This window comes from Coturnix japonica, chromosome 17, assembly GCF_054131305.1.
Source record: "Coturnix japonica strain WE chromosome 17, WE-NBRP24, whole genome shotgun sequence".
NCBI classification, from domain to species: Eukaryota; Metazoa; Chordata; class Aves; order Galliformes; family Phasianidae; genus Coturnix; species Coturnix japonica.
In genome coordinates, this window is record NC_140679.1 from 11,892,230 (window position 1) to 11,915,426 (window position 23,197).

The 23,197-nt window shown below is 43.2% G+C and overlaps 1 protein-coding gene and 1 non-coding gene across 19 annotated transcripts in view; both read right to left on the bottom strand.

The window, feature by feature from the left end:
* The window catches only part of PUM1 (pumilio RNA binding family member 1), a 65,708-nt gene that overhangs the window by 17,761 nt on the left and 24,750 nt on the right, over positions 1-23,197 (bottom strand). For 7 of the 18 annotated variants that reach the window (XM_085518023.1, XM_085518024.1, XM_085518022.1 and 4 more), the window contains 9 exons: positions 20,828-21,006; positions 18,463-18,629; positions 17,425-17,695; positions 12,149-12,242; positions 10,680-10,781; positions 5,391-5,542; positions 3,022-3,160; positions 1,300-1,443; positions 91-387 (listed from right to left, as the gene is read on the bottom strand). In XM_085518023.1, the coding sequence (XP_085374149.1) occupies positions 91-387; positions 1,300-1,443; positions 3,022-3,160; positions 5,391-5,542; positions 10,680-10,781; positions 12,149-12,242; positions 17,425-17,695; positions 18,463-18,629; positions 20,828-21,006 (1,545 nt within the window). Of the gene's footprint in view, positions 1-90; positions 388-1,299; positions 1,444-3,021; positions 3,161-5,390; positions 5,543-10,679; positions 10,797-12,148; positions 12,243-17,424; positions 17,696-18,462; positions 18,630-20,827; positions 21,007-23,197 lie in introns of all 18 variants that reach the window. The other 11 variants (XM_015883572.3, XM_032448921.2, XM_085518025.1 and 8 more) reach the window with 2 other exon arrangements.
* Positions 7,060-7,140, bottom strand: LOC116654364 (small nucleolar RNA SNORD103/SNORD85). Its single transcript, XR_004309560.2, has one exon. It is a non-coding gene; the product is annotated as a small nucleolar RNA SNORD103/SNORD85 (small nucleolar RNA).

Here is a 23,197-nt window from a genome sequence, read left to right on the forward strand (position 1 = left end):
ATATTATATCTGCTAGGAGAAGCCTAATCAGAATGCAGTGTGCGTTTTGAAAGCCAAAACAGCTCCCAGTGAAGCAGCTGCAGCTCCTACCTGCCGTTCCGAAGCCTCCCAGTGCAGACCCCAGCGTGGCACCGAGGGAGCTGCTGCTCCCAAAGCCCAGGGAGGTGTTGGCAGGCTGGGCAGAGCCCTGAGAGAAGAGGGAGCTGCTCTGAGAGTTGCTGCTGAGTGAGTTGTTGCCATAAAATGAGCTGGAGGCCAAGTTGTTGGTGGGCTGCTGCTGGGGCTGAGGCTGGGGCTGCTGCGTTCCCAGGGGGCGGAAGGGGCCGTTGGTGGTTCCTGCCAGGCCCCCAGCAGCACCGTTGGCTGACGCTGCTGCTGCTGCAACTGCTGTAAAGAAAGTGATAGGAAGCAGAGTTTGAAAAATCCATTTTGTATCTGGTTTGGAAGTCAAGTTTCATCAGGTTCCTTTTATTTCCCATAGATTTTTTTTTCTTTTTTTTTTTTTCTCTCAGGATGAAAATCTCCCTTTCACATCAAAATCTTCAAACACCTCTTTACTCTAAACCTGTGTTCCTCCATCAGGCTCACACAGAGCCACCAAATACCAAAGTGTAAAATTATCATTACTGCTGTTTGCATTATTACAGCAACATGGATCAAACAAGTTCCCTAAGATCCAATAACTCAGGCACACACTTAGTGCTTGCTAGCCAACCAAGGAACCTGAGTTTAGAAATAATCAGTGCATGAAACCCACTCCTGCAGTGCTAAAAGCATCAAAACCAAATACTTTTGTTCTCCAGCCAGTTCCAAAGCAAAAGGAAAAAGCAAAACAAACAAGAGCTACAAGGAAACAATTTAAAAGCCCATTTCATAATCTGTTAGCAACACTGGCCAGGAATGCTTACACAGATTCTTGCTGAAAAATTGCTTTTAAATCTTGAACTCCCAAAAGAACCTTAATACAATCCTCGTGGCAATGACCAGGCATATAATATTTTATGTAAGCAAGGCTCTTGTTTGGGAGTTTGACATAGGCTAACGAACTTTATTATGTGGATAACTCACAAAATTCAGCAAAATAACACCGTTTATGCTACGCTACCTCTCAGGGTTATTTCTCAAGGCTCAGCTCACAATGAGTCCGGAAGAAGCTCTCAACAAAATCCCTGCAGAGGATCTCAGTGAGGGCAAGTGAGTCATCATTGCCAGAAGCGCACTGAGGGGCTCATTCTCGCTCTCTGTGGCTCGAGTCACCATTGTGGGAGCAGGTTTCCACCTGGCTGGGTTGGAACTCACCTGCTTGTGCTGCAGAGGAGCTGATGATGACTGGTGCAGGGGCCACCAGACGCACAGGTGCTCCCAGGCCATTCCTGGCCCCCGCATTCACCACAAGAGCACCAGTTTGGTCATAGTAAGCAGCAGGAGCCAGCACAGGGTACCCTGCAAAGGCAAGTTACAGCACATAATGAGGTGAGAAGCAGCACAACATGTGGGTATAAACAAATGCAGTTTGGTAACAGTTCTAAATGAGAATCACAATGGTAAAGGAGAAAAGCAACAAGGATTTTGATTACTGTGAAGCGAGTTCTCTGCATTAAGCACCCACAGTTTCCACACTTACATTTCTAACTCTATGTCTTTCAGTTAGGGAAGAATTTTTTTTTTTTCCCTGAAGCTCCTATATGCCCTTTGTGTAAATTCAGTTATTCAGAGGGGGAAAAAAAGAGTCTTAAAATACTCCAGTACTATTTCTTTCCCCTTACAAGTACAGCCTGTGCTGGCACACGCCGATGTGAGCACACTGAGCTTCCATCTCTCCCACTGCATGTTGGAGCAGTTCTGTGTGCGCACACAAATAAGGCAGAGAATTACAAGCTATGTTCAAGATGTGCCTTTTGAAGATATATATTTCTAATAGAGTGATCTTAAAAGCACACAAATACTCTTCAATAAAAAAAATATGCTTATGACACAAACAGCAGCAAGCAGCAGTCTTTCCATAGCATACAGTTGCTCTGCTTAGGTAGCCAGCTATAACACTTTAGATTAAAAACTCTACACACACACTAAAGAACACAGGAAAAAATTAAGTAGTTTCCTATACTGGGGTTGTAAAGAAGAGAGTGTTCTGTGAACACTTGTTTTGAAGCTGTAGCCCCCAGAACTTCAACAACACAGACTCAAGTCCATGGATTACTTGAAAGTGTCTGTGCTACAGCTCACTTTGTAACTGAATACAGCAACATTCTTCTTAAGCCTTTAAAAAATCAAAACAACATGGAGCAACTGTGTGGCGCTAGCAGTGAACAGACCTGAGGCCAAAATAATCCTCTTTGATTGCATCTGACCAACAGGACATACTTGCACATTATTCAAAAAATACTTACATATGCACTTTGTCATTACAACAGTGTTCTGTATAAGCAACGTCAGAAGCATTTGTACCACAGAGTCTCATGGATCAGAGCTAAAACCCACACAGCAGCTTCTCTCCTGCAGAATTATAACAGAACTCTGCTTTCGCCTCTTTTTCTTTTCTAAGCCACTAGAATTTGCCTGGAGGAAATTATGAAGGGGAAGCCTTAACCTGTTAAAATCAAGCACTTGACAGGGATGGGCAGACAAGGCTAATAAGCAGTACTAAGATATCTCAGAGGTCTTAAAATAAATACCACATATGGTAGCACGAACCATAGAAAATCATGGAAGCAACTTTCAGTGGGAGCCATCAATTCTGGGTATGCAATTAATGCATCAGTACAGCTGATAACATTTGTTTCAACTGTGATACAGGAATCTACACCCTGCTTTAACTTACTGCTGCACAGGTGGTTATGCTGTTATCTAACAGCCTCTCCAAAATGCCTTGTATACCCACAGATTAAAACCATGAAATGCTGTCATAAGAACAGAACTGCTGAATGCCAGGTAAACATGAAACCATGCAGGGACTCGAGATGACATCTGCTTGGAACTCAATGGCCACTGGAGAAGTCACAGCCCCCTCAGGCTCCCTACCTGGCATCCCTGCTGCCAGCCCCTGTCCAAAGGCAAGGGCAGAGTTGACTGCAGCAGCAGCCACCAGTGGATCAGTCTGCTGTCCCTGCTGGTTCTGGTTTGGGGTCAAAGGACGCTGACTGGCTCCTCCACGTAGAACCTGGAGAAAACAGTGAACAGGTCTGGTTAGTTTTGACACCTGGGGAATAAGCCACAATAACCACTGCAGGACTCCAGCAGCAACCTAAACTAATAGATCTTGCACACAGTGGCAGCTATGTCACAACTGGTGCATGACAATCCCTCCTCTCTCCTTCAGAATAGAACTACCTTCTCCACCAAAAGCATCAGCACTATTACCACAGGTAAATGCCTAAGACTCAATTTAAATAACACACCCTTTTTCAGGCTTCCCAAGCATAATCTCAAAGAGCTTCAATTCTTGTCTCCTGACATACCTTCAGTCCTCATCCTCCATTAGAAGCATCTGTGAGCCATCTGTCCCATTAGAGACAACGTTTGGTCTCTGCCCCAAGAGCACACTGAAAGCCCACTTAAGCAGAAACCTTTCCAGACCTGTGAGCTGCGGGCTGATGACATGAGGTGACACAGGCTTTTCCAAACTGCCATCCACCTCAGAAAACAGTGACCCACTGACACAACACTTACTCACTGGAAAGAATGACCAGAGATCACACACAGCCTTTTCTACGTAGCTCTTGTGGTTTAAGCACACACTGCTCTGAAAAGGGAAGATGGCAAACTGACCTTTCCTGTAATTACCTGCGACAGGCTTTGTTTGCAAAAGCCTTTTACTCAGTGGTGATGTTAGAGCCTGCAGCCACTTGCGAGGTCAGCTCATTAAAAGAGCTGTCCTTTGGTACTCAGCATGCACTGTTGCAAAAATTAACATTGTATGTGTCACCCAATAAAGCTGTTAAAAGCAACAAACTGCTTTGTGCACGGCGAACTGGGAGAGGATATTGAAGCTAACAGACCTGAGACATATCCCAGAGCTACCTACTGCTGTCAAAGCCAGAACATGAACTCTTCACCTCTTTCCAGCCTAGGAAGCCTCACAAGCTGCAGCTGCTTGGTAAGCACACACAGGGCACAGGCACTCTGCAGAATTCAGTTGATGGACGATGTGCTGCAGTTTGTGAAGTGCTGGCAGTTTTATAAATACACTATCCCTCATAAGATGTTGTGAGCATCACAAACAGACCGTCCACAGTCATCACTCTGTGCTTCTAAAACATTTGTCTCAGCAATTCTCTGAAGAACTACGTCCAAAAATGTACACTTTTCTCATAGACAGAAAGTCTGCATTAAAAACAATAAGTGCAATCCCCACTCATGCCTGCTTTGTGGCTACAGAGATAATGAAAAATATCATAAAGGCTACTGATGATTGACAGATATTGCTTTAATAGCTTAAGTCTTTGCAGAAGCTCTCTTTGCACATACCTATTTAAAGGGGAAAGGCTCCCTGTCTGAATGCCAAAGCACAGATGTGCCACACTTAACTCCATTTAGCTGTGTGCATGGATGTGTGCAGAAGGTCTGTTCAACACACTCCTGTCAGAGACCTGCCAGGTGGGGAGGTTTGATGATTAACTTTGTCAGGAGCAAAGCGTTCTCCTGATCACTGGTCCAGAATCACTGGTGTGAAACATCATTGCTTTTCTTATCTGAAAAGGCCTTAAAATACTACATCATCTTTGTGGGTTTTTTTGCTTGTTTGTTTTTAAAGCAAAAGCTAATAAACACAGTCATCAATTGCAATCTTCTCTAAGGCCTGAAATCTCGAAAGCACAAAGGCCAGAACAGAAGGCTCTGCGTCTTCTCCCTTTTCATTAGGATAATGGATCCATTTTGTATCCAAGTAGGAACTCCTGCTGGACAGCAGCTGACAGCACTGTATAAACCCAACTTCAGGAGAGAAGCAGTACTTTATCCAAACATCAGACCAGGCAGCTGTGCAGCACAGCCAGCTGAGTTAACAGAAGCTCCAGTCCAGACTTTGACACCTGTCTTACAGGCCCCCCTTCAGCTCAAAGTAGAGTACACCTGAGCACACATCTAGCAGGAGCACAACCCAGGGAGGGACATCAGGGTGACCCTAATCCTTCTAGCATTTGACTTCACAAGTTTACTAATAACTGTGCTTTTATTTTTTTGAAGAGAAGGAAAAAAACACCTATTTAGAACAGCACCTTGAAGCACAGAGCAGAACCACCTACTGACACGGAGTATTTGATCCATTTTCATCTTCTCCACAGCCTTTACATGAAAACAGACAGTACAGCAATGACTTCCACTCATCATGAGCATGTGCTTGCTAATAAATGACTACATTATTTCATGTGCCAAAGCACCCTACCACATACCTGTTGCTGGCCCTGCTGGGTTTGCTGAGTGGTCTGCTGATTTGCTGAGTTAGTGGCAGCGGCAGCTGCTGCAGCTTGCTGCTGGAAGAGGCTGGCAGGATAAACTCCCCAGGGTGTAACTCCGTAGTACTGGTGAGGGACAACTGCAGGGCCTGAAACACAAGGGAATTGGTGAGCTTCTCTGCGGTGTCACAAGCATTAAACAGCAAACAGCCACCAAAAATACCTGCATACTGTGTTTGATTTTACAAATCTTAGTTTACCTGCTTTAAATTCTTTCCAAAAAAGAAGGGATTCTGCTATATGAAATACTCATTTTAAGAAAGCTTAAGAGTCAGATCTGAAGTTTCATCTTTACTTGCTTTTTCCTCACCAGAAGTCCAGCTCTGCTGACAGTGATCCTGTTGAAACTCCACATTTTTACTGACAAGCCCTAATTTTATAGTGAAACAACCTACCTTTTTACCTTTAATGACAAGAGAAGAAACAACTAAACAACAGACAATGACATCTCTCCTAATCTTAACTGACACTCGAGGTTCAGTAACATCCATCATTTCACTCCCAATAAGGAAAGTGTAAAATAGTAATCCTTCTTCACAGCCAGCCAGCATCCATTCCCAAGTGTGTGAAATGTTCTTGTAGCCGCTCAGTCCTACTGTATGTTCACAAACACCACCATAAAAGAGCCCGGAAGATCCCCCATCTTCCCACATTCCACCGTCCTCTAACTGCTGCCTCCATTTAAGAGGCTTAAAAAGAAAATTAATAAATATTTATCTTGAGAGAAGAATAAAAAAAGCATTGTGCTTCATTAGCGCTCAGGGCACTGCATGCTTCATTGGGCGATAGTAAAACAGTGGAGTGTATCCTTAAATAATCCTGGTTTGATGGCATAACATGGAAGAAGAGATCAGCCCTTTGCACTGAACAGCAGAGACCCTCCCACCACCTATGCGAATCCAACACTATTTTTAATCTCTTTGCTCTGTATCTTTTGGAAAGGTCATTAGGAAAGTATTTCCTTTGCTCTTCCAATACAACACCTATCCCAGGGGTTGTATAGCACCTTCCCTGAGGTAAAAGCACCTTACAACATAACCTTTAAGATAGAGTGCTGCATGTTAGACAATGTCAAATAAACAAGTATTTAGTGAATTTGAACCACATAGTTGGTCTTCAAAATAGAAGCTATTTTTGCTTTGTTAAGAGTTAGCAGTTAAGTTCTAACCAAGACGTACCTGTAGTGTTGTTAGTCAGGCAGTCACTGTAAGGGGAACACAGGTAACTCATAGTGCTCTTCCTGACCAAAGGAGACACAACCTGTTTGTACTCACTTAATAAAGATGCCAAGTGCTGGGGTGCTTCTGCACTCAGGAGAGAACAATTTGCAAGTGCTTCGTTTTAGGCAAGGAATGAGTGTCTTTGCCCCTGGGCTATTGGGAAGCTATCGTAATACTTGGGCAAAATTCAGGCATGGCTCTGGGTTATTTTAATCTCAGTTTTAATTACCAAGCAAGCAGAATCTAGAAGGTTGTTGTTTTTTTTTTCCTAGATAGAGATTGCTCATCAGATCTGCAGAAGCCTGAGGTGTTTAGAAGGAAAGGAGACAAAGCCTTTGAAGTCTGCAGGCAGCGGGGCTTAAAAGAGCTCTGCACATCCCTGCGAGCCCGGCTCAGCTGTGCACACTGTGAGGCTCTCATTACTGAACAGTGTTCTCAGTGAGGGCAAGTGTGTCATCATCGCCAGACCCATACAGACACACACAGCGCTTCTTTACTTCTGCAGACATCACACCTGCTTCTGCACTTATTAAAGATGCACATACAGGACAAAATTAAAGCTGCTTAGTGCCTTTGAAATCAAATATTCCCACTACTGTGTCTCACACATTGACATACATACTCCTAAATATTCCTTTTAACAAACAATAAACGTTTTGCCCAAGGATGTTGTGGATGCCCCTTCCCTTCAAGGCCAGGCTGGATGAGGATCTGTGCAGCCTGGTCTGGTGGCTGGTGACCCTGCACATAGCAGGGGGTTGAAACTGGATGAGCACTGGGGACCTTTTCAACCCAGGCCATTCTACGATTCTAGCAGAACCAATAGAAGTGTGTTCATGGCACATTTCTCCCTTTTACTGTCAGCCTTCACACTCTCATCTCTTCAATCAGAAAGCATAGCTGCAGGAACAGAACCATATGGGACTTCCTGCCAAATGTAAGGACATAGCGACACCACAGCATCCAGAATCCCATGTCTGAAAACGCAAGGGTGTAAATAGGAACTTCACCAAATACAACACTTGAGCTGATCCATTCAGAACAAACAGTACGGCAGCTGCAGACATCCAAGAAGTGGTGTCTTCTCAAATAGAGTGGGAAATAACTCCACCAACTCTGGTGCAGCCCCACTGAAACCCTGCCCTACAGCACATACACACACCAAGGGGGCACCTGTTACATCACACCCCAGCCAGCTCCACGTGCTCCCCAAAGCCCCGTCCCAGGCAGTGTGCATGCAGCCATACCCTTTTCCAGCCCTGAGCTGGCTCTGTACAGGACACAGCACCAAGTGAGAGAGGCTTCTAAGAAAGCCCAGAGTGAAAAGAACATCACAGACAGACTTTACCTTCAGCCTAAGAGCACTGTGTTTTTCCTGTATGAATATTATTCCAGCATCCACTTTTCTACAAAGAACAGAAATGCTTTTCTACCTATTACATACCTGAGGGAATCGACATTTCCCAACTTGTCCTAAAAGAGACACGATTTTTCTATTTCTTTTTTTTTATTATTTTAATTGACACCTTTCTCAAATGACAGAAGTAATTTTACACTTCTTAAAGACAGCAGCATCTTCCCCAAGGTCTGAACTTACAAACTATTTTTCTTAAGTCTAGGAAGTCCTTCCCTCTATTCAAATGTGCTATTCATTTAACTGTTGCTATTGTTGTGAAGAAAAGAGCATTATCATGGGGCTGACAGTCTTATAATCATGCAAAAGCTGCCATAATGATACATTCTTAATTGGCAGAATCATCTCTGCCATAAAAGACACAAAAGTTTCCATTCCTAAGAGTAACTGTGAACAATAGACTACCAACAAATCTCAATTCATTTCTTCCATCTCATTAACTTCTCCAAGTCTTCCCAATTTAATGCTCCTATACAAATCAGGGAGGCCTTCTGTCAGTAGACTTGTAGCTCTAAACATCTCAGAAGCTCCACATCCCTGCAGCGTATCAGTCATTCTTAAGAGAAAAGGCTTTCAAAACTGAGTCTAGACATAAAAGGTGCCTTCACTCAAACAAACACAGCCAGAAGTGAAACCTCTTGCACTGCCATTTTAGCAGAGTCCAAAGCCCAACAAAATAGATGAAGGAACTCATTTATCAGTGGTATGATACCGTAAGCACACTGCAGTGAAATACACACTGCAGTTGCTTTCAAGAGTCACAAAGTTCAACATTTTAAGTAGAGGCTCTCACGTTAAGTTTGGGGAAAGTTTTAGGCATCCTAGGGAGTCTATATCCTAGCTGCTATTTGTAAGGCCTCCATCTGATATTCATGCAGTTGCAGCTTCAACGCTAATGAAAAAAAGGAGAGAAAAATAACTTGAGAACACACTGATAACTGCTGCGGGATTTCTAGGAGACAAGTGGCCATCTATGGAATCAAGGCAGTGACCTGCCGCTCCACTAAACTTCAGCCTATTACTTAAGAATGAACACAAGTGTGAAAAGGTGATGCAAAAAGGCCAACAGGAATCCTCCCCATTTCTTACAAAGGGCACCAAGGTACTCTTATAAATAACTGAACCTGATATTTTTCTGGCACCCTCCTCTCCAGCAACACCTGACTAATGTTCCCTGCCTACATTCCCAACACAGTGAGCTCAGGTCATTCATTCATTGCTACACTTTCCTCATCACATGACAGCTTACCAGCTCCTCAAAATATCCTTGTACTCTAGCTCTTGGCTTTCCTCCACCTCATCACAGTGTCATCTGTTTGCTCACAACATGTCGTTACCCACACTTATCTTCCATTGTTATTATGCAATCAGCATACAAAATGCACAACAGCCAAAAAGATCAAGGCCCTTTAAATTACAAACTTGACTCTTAACATACTTCCATATGATCCATTAAAAAAAATGCCATGCAAGCTGGTAACGGTTGCTACAATCCCATTTCAGAGCTTGACCTGATACCAGCCCCACAGCTTAGAAGCTAAGCAGCACTTATCTAACAGCTGTTAAACACGACAAGAAGCCACAGCCCAAACCTACAATGCAGTTTAACAGTGCTGTGTTCATGGGCAGCCGAGGTTTCACAGTTCCCATTTGGTACAAGTTCCCAACACAACAGATCTGCAATCAGCATACAAGCTACATCTAAGTGGAAGATAGGAACAGCATGTTGCCTCTGCTAAAAAAATAATCATCTCTCTGAACTAAGCTGTTCCTATTTAAAATTTAGCAGGCTCCCACTCCAGGTGGTTAAAGAAAACTGAAGTATGGTATAAAAATATTCTACTGAAAGTACATCCTTCTTTTGTCCTGACTGCTTAGGCCAGAACTTTATGGCATATGCAGAGAAAGTTCAGTGTGCAATGTGTTCTTCTCACTGTCTGATAAGCTGTTTTACTGAGGTGTCATCTCAAGATACAACAATTTTGGCTATGACAGTTGGAAAGAATTGGTACATGAATGTTTGGGACAAAGATCTTGCACAACGAGAAGAGCCACCATCTCTGCCTGCCATCTGGACAGCCACACATTGCAGGAGCCATAGCAGATATGGAGTGTTTTTACCTACAGAACCTAAAAGCATCAGTTCTTCAGAAACATCCAGCTGAAGGGAAGAGGTATCACTTGCAGTATGTGCTACAGTAAATCAAGCTAGAGCAGCAAAAAGATACAATATTCCTGGTAGGAAAACACATCTTCCATCTTTTCAGTATTTAACAAGTGTATTTTCAAAAGGTATCTTTCAGCATTATCAGGTACCAAAACATCCCAAACATGTGACAGCATTTTATCTCTGAGCGCTTCATTTCAGACTTGCTCTGCTGTTTATACTCAACAGAAAACAAGTCTACAGCAAGCGTTACACAGCAATTATCACTTCTAATCTAAAGAAAATAAAGGTTTCCAAGACAAATATTGCTTTAACTCTGCAGTGATATACATTCTACAGTGATCACAAAGCACCAATAATTAAGTGCTGCTATCAGCACATACTGAGCACAGTAAGGAACACACAGACAAGTGGAAGCACCTCACCTAATGTGGCAGCTGCCGCGAGCCCAGCTGCATATGGATCCGTTCCTGGTGGAGCAGCGCTGATGATGTACGGATTGGGGACAAAGGCAGCAGGGGCTAAACCTGCTGAAAACACACCTGTCAGTAAAAACAAACTTGACTAGAACTGAAGCCCTACCAAAATACCTCCAGCTATCTGGCTGGACTCAACTGACTGAACATTGCGGAACAAGGGCTTATGTTGTTTTAGTATTTTCAAGCTTTTTATGGGTTGTTTTTTGTGTGTTTCTCAGCATTGTTACAACCAAGAGAGGGTATAATTTATACATTAAAAATATAAAATACCGGATTCCAAAGATGCAGTGCTGCATTAGGAAGGCAGAAGATGCAACACAGCCTGCACACAGTACCTGTGAACTGCTCAAGTATCTCAGCAGTGCAGGTACATCCTTGCTGTTTAAGTAGCTATTAATACCAGTTAGATATTACCATTACCTAATTGCTTATTGTGATGAGTAAGTTATCAGTTCTCCCTACTTTCTGAGTGCTACACAGTACCAGTGTTTCCATTTATGAGCCTGGAAGGAGCTCAGGAACACATGGACAACATCATGACAGAGATGGTGTCTGCTCTTAGTTCTGTGCAGGCACTACCTTTCTCTGCAAGGTACAGTTTAATCATTAGTGAAATTATCTGTGGGCGGGATGGGCTATGGAAGGTGGTAAAGGTGAAGGAGAGTAAGTTAAAAAGCCAAAGAATTTTAATTCAGGTCTATCCATGAACTCCACTGAGCGCACAGCTGTGCAGCACAGAGCTAAGAGAACCCCAACACAATTGGGCTTTTAGGTTCCAAGAACTACCCATTAATTTGCCTGCTGTACTACAAACATCTAACCCTGAGATTGTTCAGCTCTAATTATCCAGGACCAGCCCTTCCATCAGTCTGTTACTCTACACAGACTACCTTAAGTGCTTTCCTCCTGCTCAGTCTATACTGTTTTAATATTACAAATCATGCATTTGCACAAATTACAGCTTTAAGTTAAATTTAGACCCCAAGCAGCCTAAAATTCTACTCTGTGGTAATTTAGACATAGATTTTGGTCAAGCAGGAAGCACATTCAGGTGCACACAGAATTGCACACTTCTTCCTCACTTTGTTGCAGCCAATTCACGCCTGACTTGGAGCGAGCAAGTACTTCAGGATGCTCCCATTGCTGAACAGCACTCTCAGCAAAGTAAGTGTGTCATTCCTCTCAGACACGACTGCTCTGGAGCTTCTTGAAACTCTCCAAGAGATTTCTCCAGAACTTCTCAAGCAGGTCGTTAGACAATGTTCTCCTCTTTGTGGTTCAAGTACTTACCAGTTGGAAAAACCCATTTAGGATTCTCTAAAACCTACCAACTCTTTCTTCCCGTAGTCTTCCCAAAATATTCTGAGAACTAAGAGACCACTAGGAAAAGGCAATGCATTAAATACTGGGCTTACCTATATGAGGCTGATGGGCAGCTGCCAATGCATATTGCTGCTGCTGGGCTGCTGTTAGCTGCTGAACAGCAAGCGCATTCGGTCTTTGGAACAACTGGAGGGACAAAAGAACAAATATGGTCCTTTATTTATGCACAAAATACACTTTTCTTTAAAAAAAAAAGCAATTCCTTTATTTATTCACACAACTACAGACACTCCTTTTTAGCAGGAAACATTTCAAAAGGAAATTCAAAATAATATCTTTGAAACCAACTGCCTGTGATGATCCACCTAATAAGAAAATATTTCTTAAGTGCAGCTAAACCCTACCCATGGTTTCTTCTGCTATTCTCTGCACAGTTGCCCCAAGGCCCTGCCTCCCCAGCTCCTCCTCCAGCACAAACACACTCCTCCACAACGTGGGGATCACCATGGGCTGCCATGGCTCCTGTAGAGCCTGAGCACTACCAGCTATGCTCTATGTAGAGCACCTCTGCATCAGCTGGCAGCCTGGGTTGCTTTCACAGGTGTTCTGAAATGGGTAGCGGGACAGCAGGCAGAGGGAAAGCTCACGTGGGAGAGATGAAGCTCTTGGGACAGATACAGGAGCTCACAAAATCTCAGATAAATGAGGAAGAACATGTTTTTTTCTACCTTCCAGCCCTTAACATCAGCTTCGTAAAACAAGGCAAGGAGCACATATTCTTCTCTGACCACAGACAGAAACCAGACCCTGGGACTTCTCAGTTAAGTCATCCACAGCACATCCACGCTTGCCAACTTACAGTTCACTACAATCTTTGGGAACAACGTGCAGTGTTACCGAGAACAGTCATTATAAATATGGAAGGAAGACCACAAGTCTTTAAAAGAACATGTGCTTTTACTTGTTTTTTTTCCCCTGTCCACCCAGACTCTTACTAAGCTTACCTCCTGTGCCAGAGATGGCTCTAAGTCAATGAAACACTCCCTGAATCACTACATTAGCACATACTTGTTCACCTCCAGTAAAAACACTGAAAATACATTCTGAAGGGCGCCCTAAAAACTCTCAGGAGCAACTTTCATCCCCATTTACTCCCAAAAGTGATCATTTCTGAGGTGTGAATGACTTCATAAAGCCATTGGGATAGATGTTTTCTCTCCCTTGGGAAAAATAAATAGAAAATCAAAACCACCAGTGCCTAAATGCTATAATAATTTTCAAACCTACCGTCCCATCCTTCCTTCCAGGTCTCAACCAAGATACCTAAAGCTTCCACTGTCATAACAATTCTGCCCAAATTCCTGGCAGAAACCGGCAACCATCAGGAAGCAGAGAACCACTTAGAAAGTGAGATGCTATTATAAGCAATGGCTGTACTTGGATCTCCAAAGAGCAGGACAAGGAGCTATGTTGTTTAAGCAGAAAATATGAATGAAGACAGGTAACAGCCCACATCTATTTTCTTCTGTTTTTATAGGTTCTGAAGGAGAAACAAGACACAAAGATCACTAAGCAGAAACTCAGTCTCTGCTGCCTTCCCCATTGACTTCTTACCCCCGAAGATGCACCTCTGCACATCTAAGGAGTATCATAATGCTCCTTATGGGAAAACGCATCACACCATCAGGGATTTCATCACCTCCCTTGGTCTTGTGGTCTTTACTCAGAAAACAGCATTCAGCAATACCTGATGTTTATAAAAAGTTCTCTGCTGTACCATTAGCAGCTGGATCAAATACTGCCATCACTTAGTTCAATAAAGCAAGCACATCACGTACAGTGTGACCTACAGGACACAGATTGAAGGATCCTGGCTCTATAGGAGCCTTCAGCAGCATGTTCTCAATCAGTCAGCAGGCATAACAGCTCAGAAATAAACGCAAGCCCAAACTGCTACAGCAATAAACAAGGAGCTTGGCTTTGCACTCTACTGATCTCAGTGATGCAAGTATTCCAGCTTTCTTCTGCTCCAAACACTTCACCTATTTCCATACTTCTGCATCCCTGGATCAGCTACTCCAACCTGCTGGAGTGGATTGTGCTGAAGCAAGCAGAAGCAATGCTAGATAACCAGCTGTTGATCCAAGAGGCAGGAGAAGCATTTATCTTCTCTGAAAATATATGTATTTTTTAATGCTTAGAAATTATGAGACTATTTTCACACCTCCCAGCTGTATCTCAGCAATTCTTTTTTTTAATTAGCAGTACCAGCTACTCCAAGCATGTGTATTTTCCCCCAATGGGTTTTATTTATTATTACTGTTACTGTCTGCTTTCCCTCTTGCTTGCAGCAGCTAACTGTGAGATCCAACTTCCAGACCTGCCGGTACCACACGAGCTCTGTTATTTCCCATTGTTGAAATGAGGGCACAGCAGCCAGCACTGCAAATGGCTGCTGTCAACAGCCATTAGAGTTCAGTTCAAGGCTCAAAGAGGAAGACTGAACAAAAATGCTTTACCTAAAATGTAACAGACAGGAAGAAAAAGGGACAGGGTGCCAGGGCATAGCGCTTTTATCTGCTTCACAAATAAAATGTCAAGAGCATCCCTCTCTTCTGCACCTTAATCTCACAAAGAAACCTGAAGATTTAGCTACAATTGCTTTCCCAGACAATATTATTGAGCTTCTTTAAAACCACATGCAAACCTTTGGCCATTTACATGGTGCTGCACGCAGGAGGAAGGACTGGATTCCTTCCATCTGTCTGTGGAAAGCCTCTCACAGCTTTACAGTATTTCCCTTTAAACTGAAATGCAGTTTCCCTAAGCCTACAAACCAAGGCTCAACTTACCGTGAAGAAACTGTGACAACAGCTAAAATGTTCTGCAGTTTTCTACTGCCTGTAACACAGATGGGGGAGCAGAGCAGAATTTCAGGCTGTGCTTGGGCAGATAAGCCCCTGTGCCACAAAGCTCTGGGCATCAGCATCACGCATGGAAGTGTTATTAAGGCCTCAATGCACTGCCTCCACCTGCTGACAGCACAGCCCTAGATTCCAAAAAGCAAAGACTAAAGGTAAAACTCCAGTAAAAGCTTTTTGCTATCTTATTCTGAAACTTACTGTGTGCTGAATTAGGGTTAAACCACACATCTATATTGCGGTGTCTAAGTGGAAATAAAAGCAGGAAACTCTTCACAGGGCTATTTTAGCCTGTTACAAATTACACTCGGTTGTAACCTACAAACAAGTGATGTAGTTCAGGAGGATGTCAGAAGTTGTGCAGCTGAAGCACCACCTGCAACGTGTGGGGGAACACAGAGGGAATTGCAAGGACCCTAAACATCACAGTCTGTGTTACTCAGTTATAGGAACACTGCACAATTAGATTTCTGTAATCCAGTTGCTTCTGCAATATAAACATCTGACATCTCTAATCAGATTAGATGTGATTAAGACCTTCCCTTCCTAATATTGCTTTTAGCTGCACTTAATTGTAATCCCTTCAAAGTGTATGACGCTTCCCTACGGACCAAGGAAGGCACTATTAAAGAGGAGATCTTTGTGTTCAGGATGCATCTTCTTCTGACAACAAGCAAATGGAAACCTGTATGAAAGAAATGTGTCTTCTGAAGTACAAGTCATAACTGCAGACAGCAAATACCGAGAAACAGCAGCTGCTAGCCACAACATTAAGGAAATAGGTCCTAAACTTTGAGCCAGCATACACTGCATTAATACCGGTGTGTACTGATGGGGCATGTGGCAGTGAGAAAAACAAGAGCAAGTTCCTGTATTTAATACTACACTTACAAAAGCTTGTTGCTTGTGTTCGCTGTGGGTGTAAGCAGCTATTGCAACTAAGCTGAAATTTTCAAGTAAGCACGTGCATTACACAGCCTACTTGTACCCAGCACTACCCAGACACCCTGCACACCCACCCAGTCCCAGCTATAGAAACCTCAGAGCTCTGCAGCCTCACAGACAGCCTGGGAGAAAAAAAAGCTTCCAGCATGAGATCATACTGTGATTACATCAGCTCTGCATAGGTATTACCTATGTGATTCACACAGAGGAGAAGCAGCTGTGCCTACAGGGCCATCCACAGCCTGAACCCAAAAATCCATGTCGGTGAACACGCTTTCCAGACAGAATTTTTTCTATTTTATTCATTTTACTGGTTAGGCACAAGACGAGTTCATTCTAAATCCTATTTTTTGAAGGCTGGGAGAGAAAAAGAACTTGCAAATGAGCCTTAACTTCAAATAGAAAAGATTGCCAGACAAAATACAAATGACAGGCTTTTACATCACTGCAGTTATTTTCCTATACCTAACAGTTCCTTAAAAATCAGTTAGCTTAGCTCCAGCACACTACTTGAACAGAACAAAACATGAGTTTTAAAAAGCTGAAATATGCAAAGACAGGCACTGAGAAGTCCCACATCAGAGTAAGACAAAGCCTTGAAAATAGCTTTCTTCTTTCTCCTTTCTGAAGTATACAGCAGCTACTGAGCTTGCTCATTTTTAAAGATGTCCACCATTAACTACTGCAGCATGCTACATAACAGAACAATCCAATGAACTGTAACATGGTTATTTATATTGCTTTCAAGACCATGATAACTCTCCAAAGGTGGACCTTTAGCATGAACATGGCAACAACCCTTCCTCAATACACAGAGTCTATCAGGCTATTTTGCTTGAAAAAAATCAGGTACTCCAGGAAACTCAGGGCTGCTAACATGCTCCTGCAATAAGCTACAACAAAGGATTTCACTCTTCTTTGAAGAATATTACACGTACAAAAGGAAAGCAATAAACAGTTGTTACCCCAACGAGCAGGAACAGGACAAGATTACAGGTCGATGGTTGGATCCAGGCCCAGCATTCAGGAGAGGCCAAGCAGCAAGGCAAGGACTTGCTTTACCTGTCTGGGCTGAGCAGTTTGTGCCTCTAGTATGGGAGAAAAGGTCAAACAAACCCGTTGGGCCGAGATAAGCTCTGTAGTACTGGACTCTGATCACAGGCTTTGAGCCATGCTCAGTGAGAGCCTGGCTTTCTCTGAACAGCACTGTCCTGACCCCACAGCTGGGCTGCAGCCCCAGGGCTAAACAACAGTTCTACCTTTAAGTCACTTGAAAGGCTCAAGGGGTTTTGTTAATCAGCACATTAGTTAAAAGCTCTTTGCCTCTGCAAACTCACTCAAAAGCCAGAAATGACCCATCTATGAACATGTATGTATGGCATACAGAAACCATCCCAAGCCTTTGGCCACCCTGCCCACAAGGCAAGAGCCTGTGTTCAAAGTAATGACACCTGGGGGGAGGAACCAAGGTAGTGGCAAAAGACCCTGCACCAGAACTTTACCTGCTGTTGGGAATTGTAATCGAAGAGCCCCACAGTGGCTGCAGCTGAGTCCACAGGTACCTGGGTGCCAGAATAATCAAACTGCAGAGGCTCCATGCCAACATGCTCCATGGGATCCAGGGGAACGCTCTGTGACTCTATGTTGGAAAAATCCTCCACGGGCTTGGCACCATTAGTACTCGCCAGCTGGGCTAAGCCCTCAGATCCGTTCTGGTTTGGACCCAGAAGATCTACTTCACTAGCAGAGTTCTGGCAATTACCAGGTGTACGGCTACACAGAGAGAAAAGAGATCCATCACTAAGCTGTACATTTAATGGTGCCACAGAGCATCAATTCACAGCAACAGACACTACGACTCACTAGAGATAACGTAGATGACACTACGAAGGTAAAAAATAAGATTCTAGGGAGCTATTCCAGATCCTCCTCTTACAAATTCTACAGAACAACCTGTATAGCTATTAACAAAGCTCTGGCACTGCAGCTCACTTGAAAGCTTTTTGAAATAGCTGTCATGGCTTCCTATTTACTCAACATAAGCGCTGAACTGAAGTGAGAAATGGTTCATCTCAATTCAAGGGCAAGCAGTAAACATCTCACAGTGTATTTGTTTTCCTTCTATAGTTCTAGGTGTCAATATAAGGCTCAGCAAAGCAGCAAGAAACAGAAAGGCTTTCTTAGATTTTAATCAATAGCCCACATTTTATCACTTCTGAGATACAAGGAATGAGTGCAAAAACTCAACTGCAGTTCAGCCCAGCCTCTAAGCAGGGTCAGCACCTACAGCAGGTATTTCCAGAGCAATCCCTCATAAAATAGGTGTGAAAATAACATTATGTAGTACAGAAATAGAGGGCTCTACACAGATTAACAGTTATCAACCACCTTCTCACAAGTGCTTCCCTGTACACATTACAGCATCCTTATGACACTGCTTAAGAGAGCCAGAGGTTCTTTCTATTGCTCGCATAGCACAGAAGATCTTGCAAGAAAGTTAAGTGTGATGCTGATTAGTTATTAATGTGTGGTGCACATACCTGAAGTCTTTGACATCTGTGTCGATTCCATTCTGCACAGGCAAACCATTTGTTTTATCCATCACATCCCCCTCCTCCTTCAGATCTCCTAATTTATCGCCATCAAATGTGCCCTTATTTTTCTTATCCCCTTTGTCATTCTCATCATTCTCTGCATCCCTTGGCCCCTAGGCAAAAGAAACATTACTTTAATAAGCTTGAGTTTCAGATCAATTTTGCTTTCATTCCAAGATGTGAACAAATCAAAGAAACGTGTCACAATAAAGTAATTTTCAAGCATTAGTTCTTATAAATAAAAACATTAAAAGAGCAAAATAGTCAATCATAATCAAAGAAACAAGGGAATTAGTTTTCATTCCCTTCCAAAAGGGGTTACATCTACCTGTACTGTTTCTCCCATTTAGCATTTCAGAGCCTGACTCTACCACTCTAAAAATCCCATCCCAAAATTACTTCTAAAGAATCTTTACCAAATACCTCTCTTTTAAATTGGACTCAAACACCTCAAAATCAATTTGGGAGCGTTAAATACAACAGCATGTACAAAGGTGCATAAACTGAACTTAATGCCTCCCCAGAAGGAAAATGTTTTAAATTACAGGAAGGGAAATGTAGTCAGATATCAGGCAGAAATTCTTTACCCAGAGCTGGTGAGGCCTGGCAGTGCTGCCCAGAGCTCTGGGTGTCCCATCCCTGGATGTGCCCAAGCTCATGGATGTGGTCACCCAGCCCATAGCAAGGGGCTCTGAGGTCCCTTCCAACCCAACCATTCTCCAGTTCTACCACTTAATATCTCCATGTCAGAGATGAAGCAACTGGCTGGGCAAGTGCATGTATTCAAGCAGAACAGGGTCACCATGCAGCTGCCTCATTTTTCAGGGGCATTACTGCAAATTGCATGCTGGATGCCAAAGTGCAACTTATAAGAGCACACAAGTCAATCGCTAACTTGATCATACAAACCTAAAGCACTTTGAAGAGAAGACTAAAAAAAGGGTGGGAAAGGAGGATATTATTTCTGCTGAGCAGTTTTGTAAGCTCTATGGCATCATCAGCATCCCTACCCTTATATGTCTGCATTTTATTTCACATGGGAGAAGAACGAAGGGCAATTATGCCATCGCAGTTTTCAACAACAAAAGGGAGAGGGAAAACAACATAATTCTTGATAAAAACAGCAAGGGGCATACAAACATTTATCACTGATAGCTCTGGTGCTGTTAAGGACAGACCTGAACTGAAGGAAAAGTGCTCTGCACATAGCAGGGCGTGTGAACCATTTGAACCAAACTATTTTTCCATTCCCCCATATTTTAGTCGTTAAGAGGAAAATTTTTTTCCCCATATATAGAGAAAAGGCATTCATATTCTGATGGCTGTTTTTAAATAAAATCGAACTCTTCTTACTAATACCTGAGAGCCCAATTGGGAACATCAATTATAAACACAAATTTGGAGCCCTGCTCTCATCTACACAATGTAATCCTTCGTTTCAGAACTGACATCCTGACCACCAGTGCTACAGAGCAGATACCTCTCTGACTCAGGATGATAAACTGACGCCTTCCACCCATCATTCTTTTTCTTTTTTTCCTCCAAAAATCATCTTTCTTAGGCTCAGGGTATAACAATGTTATCAGGGGCCCACTAATGAGGGGAAAAATAAGAGGATGGATGAAGGAGACCAGGAATGGGCTCCCTGAAGAGATGAGCACAGCAGTCTCCTAGCAGTAACAAACCTACTCTGCTTTTATGTTTCTCGACACTCACTGATCCTGCACTCAGCTGATGAGGTGGAGCTGAGATGTGGCTTTTTTTTCCCCACTGTGAGGATGGGGCTTGATTATGCCTCTATTGCCACATGCTTGGATTTGAGGCAGCACTGACTGCGCTTTCTTCCCCAGCCCACCAAGCACAGTGACTAATGCTATTTCTCCACAGGAAACAATATGCCCTTGAAAGCATTCCCAAACTGGAGTGGCTAATGCTCCTAGCATCATTACATGGAGCTTTTTGTTCTCAGCCAGCAACAAAGCATCCACACTTTCATTCAAAAACCACACTTAGCTACACGGACATTTGCATACTTTTCAACAACAACAAAAAAAGGCTTAGATGGTGCTCCTGCAGGTATGAAGCAGGGGGTGTCAGCCACCTTCAATTCCTTTACACCCATGTCCTATATTGCAACCCCTCAGTCGGCACTGGCCTACCCGTTTTAACAGGGATGGCTGAATTGTAAGAGCAAATTAAAAAAAAAAAGAAAGAAACATCTGCCTCTAGGAATGGATTAACAAACAAACAAAGCAGCAAATGGAGAAAACAACATTAAGGAAACTCAAATTTCAGAATCAGGCACACTTACAAATCCTCCTTTCCTTAGGCAGGAATCTCCGGGAGATGAGCTCAACACATATTCCACCATGCTAACTCCAAGTCCTCCACTCTCTGACCGTGGTGAAAGCACTGAGTTGACTTCACTATTCACATGAAAGCCCTGACCAGGTCTTCTCTGAACCATAATTGGTTGGGAAACAGAGTGATCTGGAACAAAAACGTGTAATTCTTGTAAGTAGATCCAACTATTTGAAGGAGACAAGTCATTAAACATGTACTATCTAGTGTCTTAATTGTACCAAGACACTTTTGACTTTGATGATGCCCACTGGAGGAGGATGGCTTTCTCATCACCGATACACCAGGATCTATAAAGCTGCATGTGGTAATTGAATTCAAACCCTAAAATCATAAAATTCCAGAAATTTGTCTCTACATAAAGACTGCAATTAAAAAAAAACAAAGTTTATTCACTGTTATTAAAACTCCTGTGTTAGTAAATTGAAAAAACAGTGTCCATTTAAACTATAACTGTTATTTAAAAGATCACCCTACAGTAGCACCAGCTTACATTTGTTTTCCTGGTTGTACGACTGAACATACTTGTATCTCATTATTGCAGTTTCTCCTATCTGCTATTTCTTCAACAAAAAAAGAACTGAGATCTCCAGTTCTTCTTACAGCTCTCCTGCCCTCCTGCAGCAGCCCCATCCCTTTATCCCCTCTGCGGTTCAAGGGTTTGAAATCCAACCAGAGCTGACTTAAGGACAGATGTCTCCAAGTCCTAACAAGCTCTGCAGAAACTGCTGGCTGGGCAGGAGGTGACCTTCCATCCCAGTGAGGGAAGGGAAGACTACTCAGCTTCTGCATGTTCAGACTGGTAATAGCCAGCAAGTTAAAAATTACCGGGATACAGCAGCATAGCTGCCAGGGGCTGGGGGAAGAAGAATGGAATGACACTGATACTGCAGCTTCCTTGTAAGGCATAAGCCATCAAGAGAAGAAGGTCTATTCCATTCTTGCTCCTAGCTACTTTCTTGCCTTCTCCCTCAAGCACAAGTACCAACCCAGCCACAAAGTGAGTTGAACCAAGAATTATCTGGGAAAAAACTAACCTAGAAAAGAGGAGACAGTTTTAACCCAGATCAATCCCCCAGCAGATTTCATTGCACTGCTGAACAACTACTTGTACCTTAAGGAGAAGAAAGAAGCAGCCTTTATCAGACAGGACCATTCCTAGCAGCTCTGGCTGTACATGTTCTCTAACTACCACAAGCTACACAAGAGAAGGACCACAGCTGCACAGATAACTGCATTGCATACTGTGGACACAGAAGGGAAAAGGGATGGAGCGAAAGGTTTCAGGCTTCACCAGTTCCACCACTCATGGAACAAACTCAGCTCCTGGCCAAAGACACTTCCACACCCCACCTCCACAGAGCTTTCTGGCAGTGACTTGGAACAACTGCTCAGATCATGGCTGTTCTCATTTCTGATGAGCAGAAGGGGAAACTGACTTCCCTGACTCACAGACAGGAGTGCAGGTCATAGTTTGGGAATGTAGGCCGCAAGGTGCACTGGATTAATTGAAAATAAACAAAGGAGGAGAAGAGACTACATGCTTTGACTCATGGAGATCTGCCATCAGCCGGTGTAGGAGGCTGCCTCCCCCACGTCTCCCCTGCTTGTCTACTGGATGCAGCCAGCCCCATAACTGCGGCAGCACAGGAGAAAGTCTCAGCTACTGCTGTTCAGAGCCTGACTCAGCCCTTTAATCCACCCTTAGCAAAAGCAGCACAAACTGCAGCTGAGGACTGGATGCACACACTGCAGGCTGCAGTCAGACAGCTGGAGGCAGCAGCTCCTTGAGATCTCCCCAGCGCTCACAGAGCCTGCAAGGTTCAGCTGGGAAGATGTTGATCTATTTTTGCCAGGCAAACAAAACAAAACAGAAAAACAGCAGTGAAAATGCTCACTTCGAGCTGTACCTCTGCACAGCCATTTGTATACTGCACAGGGTACTCAGCAGTATCTAAGAAGCATATTCAGCACAGATAGAAACCACAGAAAATAAAGAGTAAAAAAGTTAACATTTCAAATTCAGCACATGCATTTGACTTTTTTTTGCTATTTAACTAAAATAAACCTGAACACTTTCCCCTTAGAAGTTCAAAATATGGGACAGTCTGATCCAAGACCAAAATTCTTGGCAGATAAACTTCAACACAACTAATTCAAAACATTCTTCATTTATTTCAAAATGGATGTTGTTGGGTTTTGGCTCGTTAAGTATTTAACAATTACTTTTTTCCCCTCCACCGATGTTGTTCGCAAATGTCTTTGTTCAGTCCTAAGCAATCCATCCCAAGGCAGAAAATGCATCAGAAAGTTTAAGTTC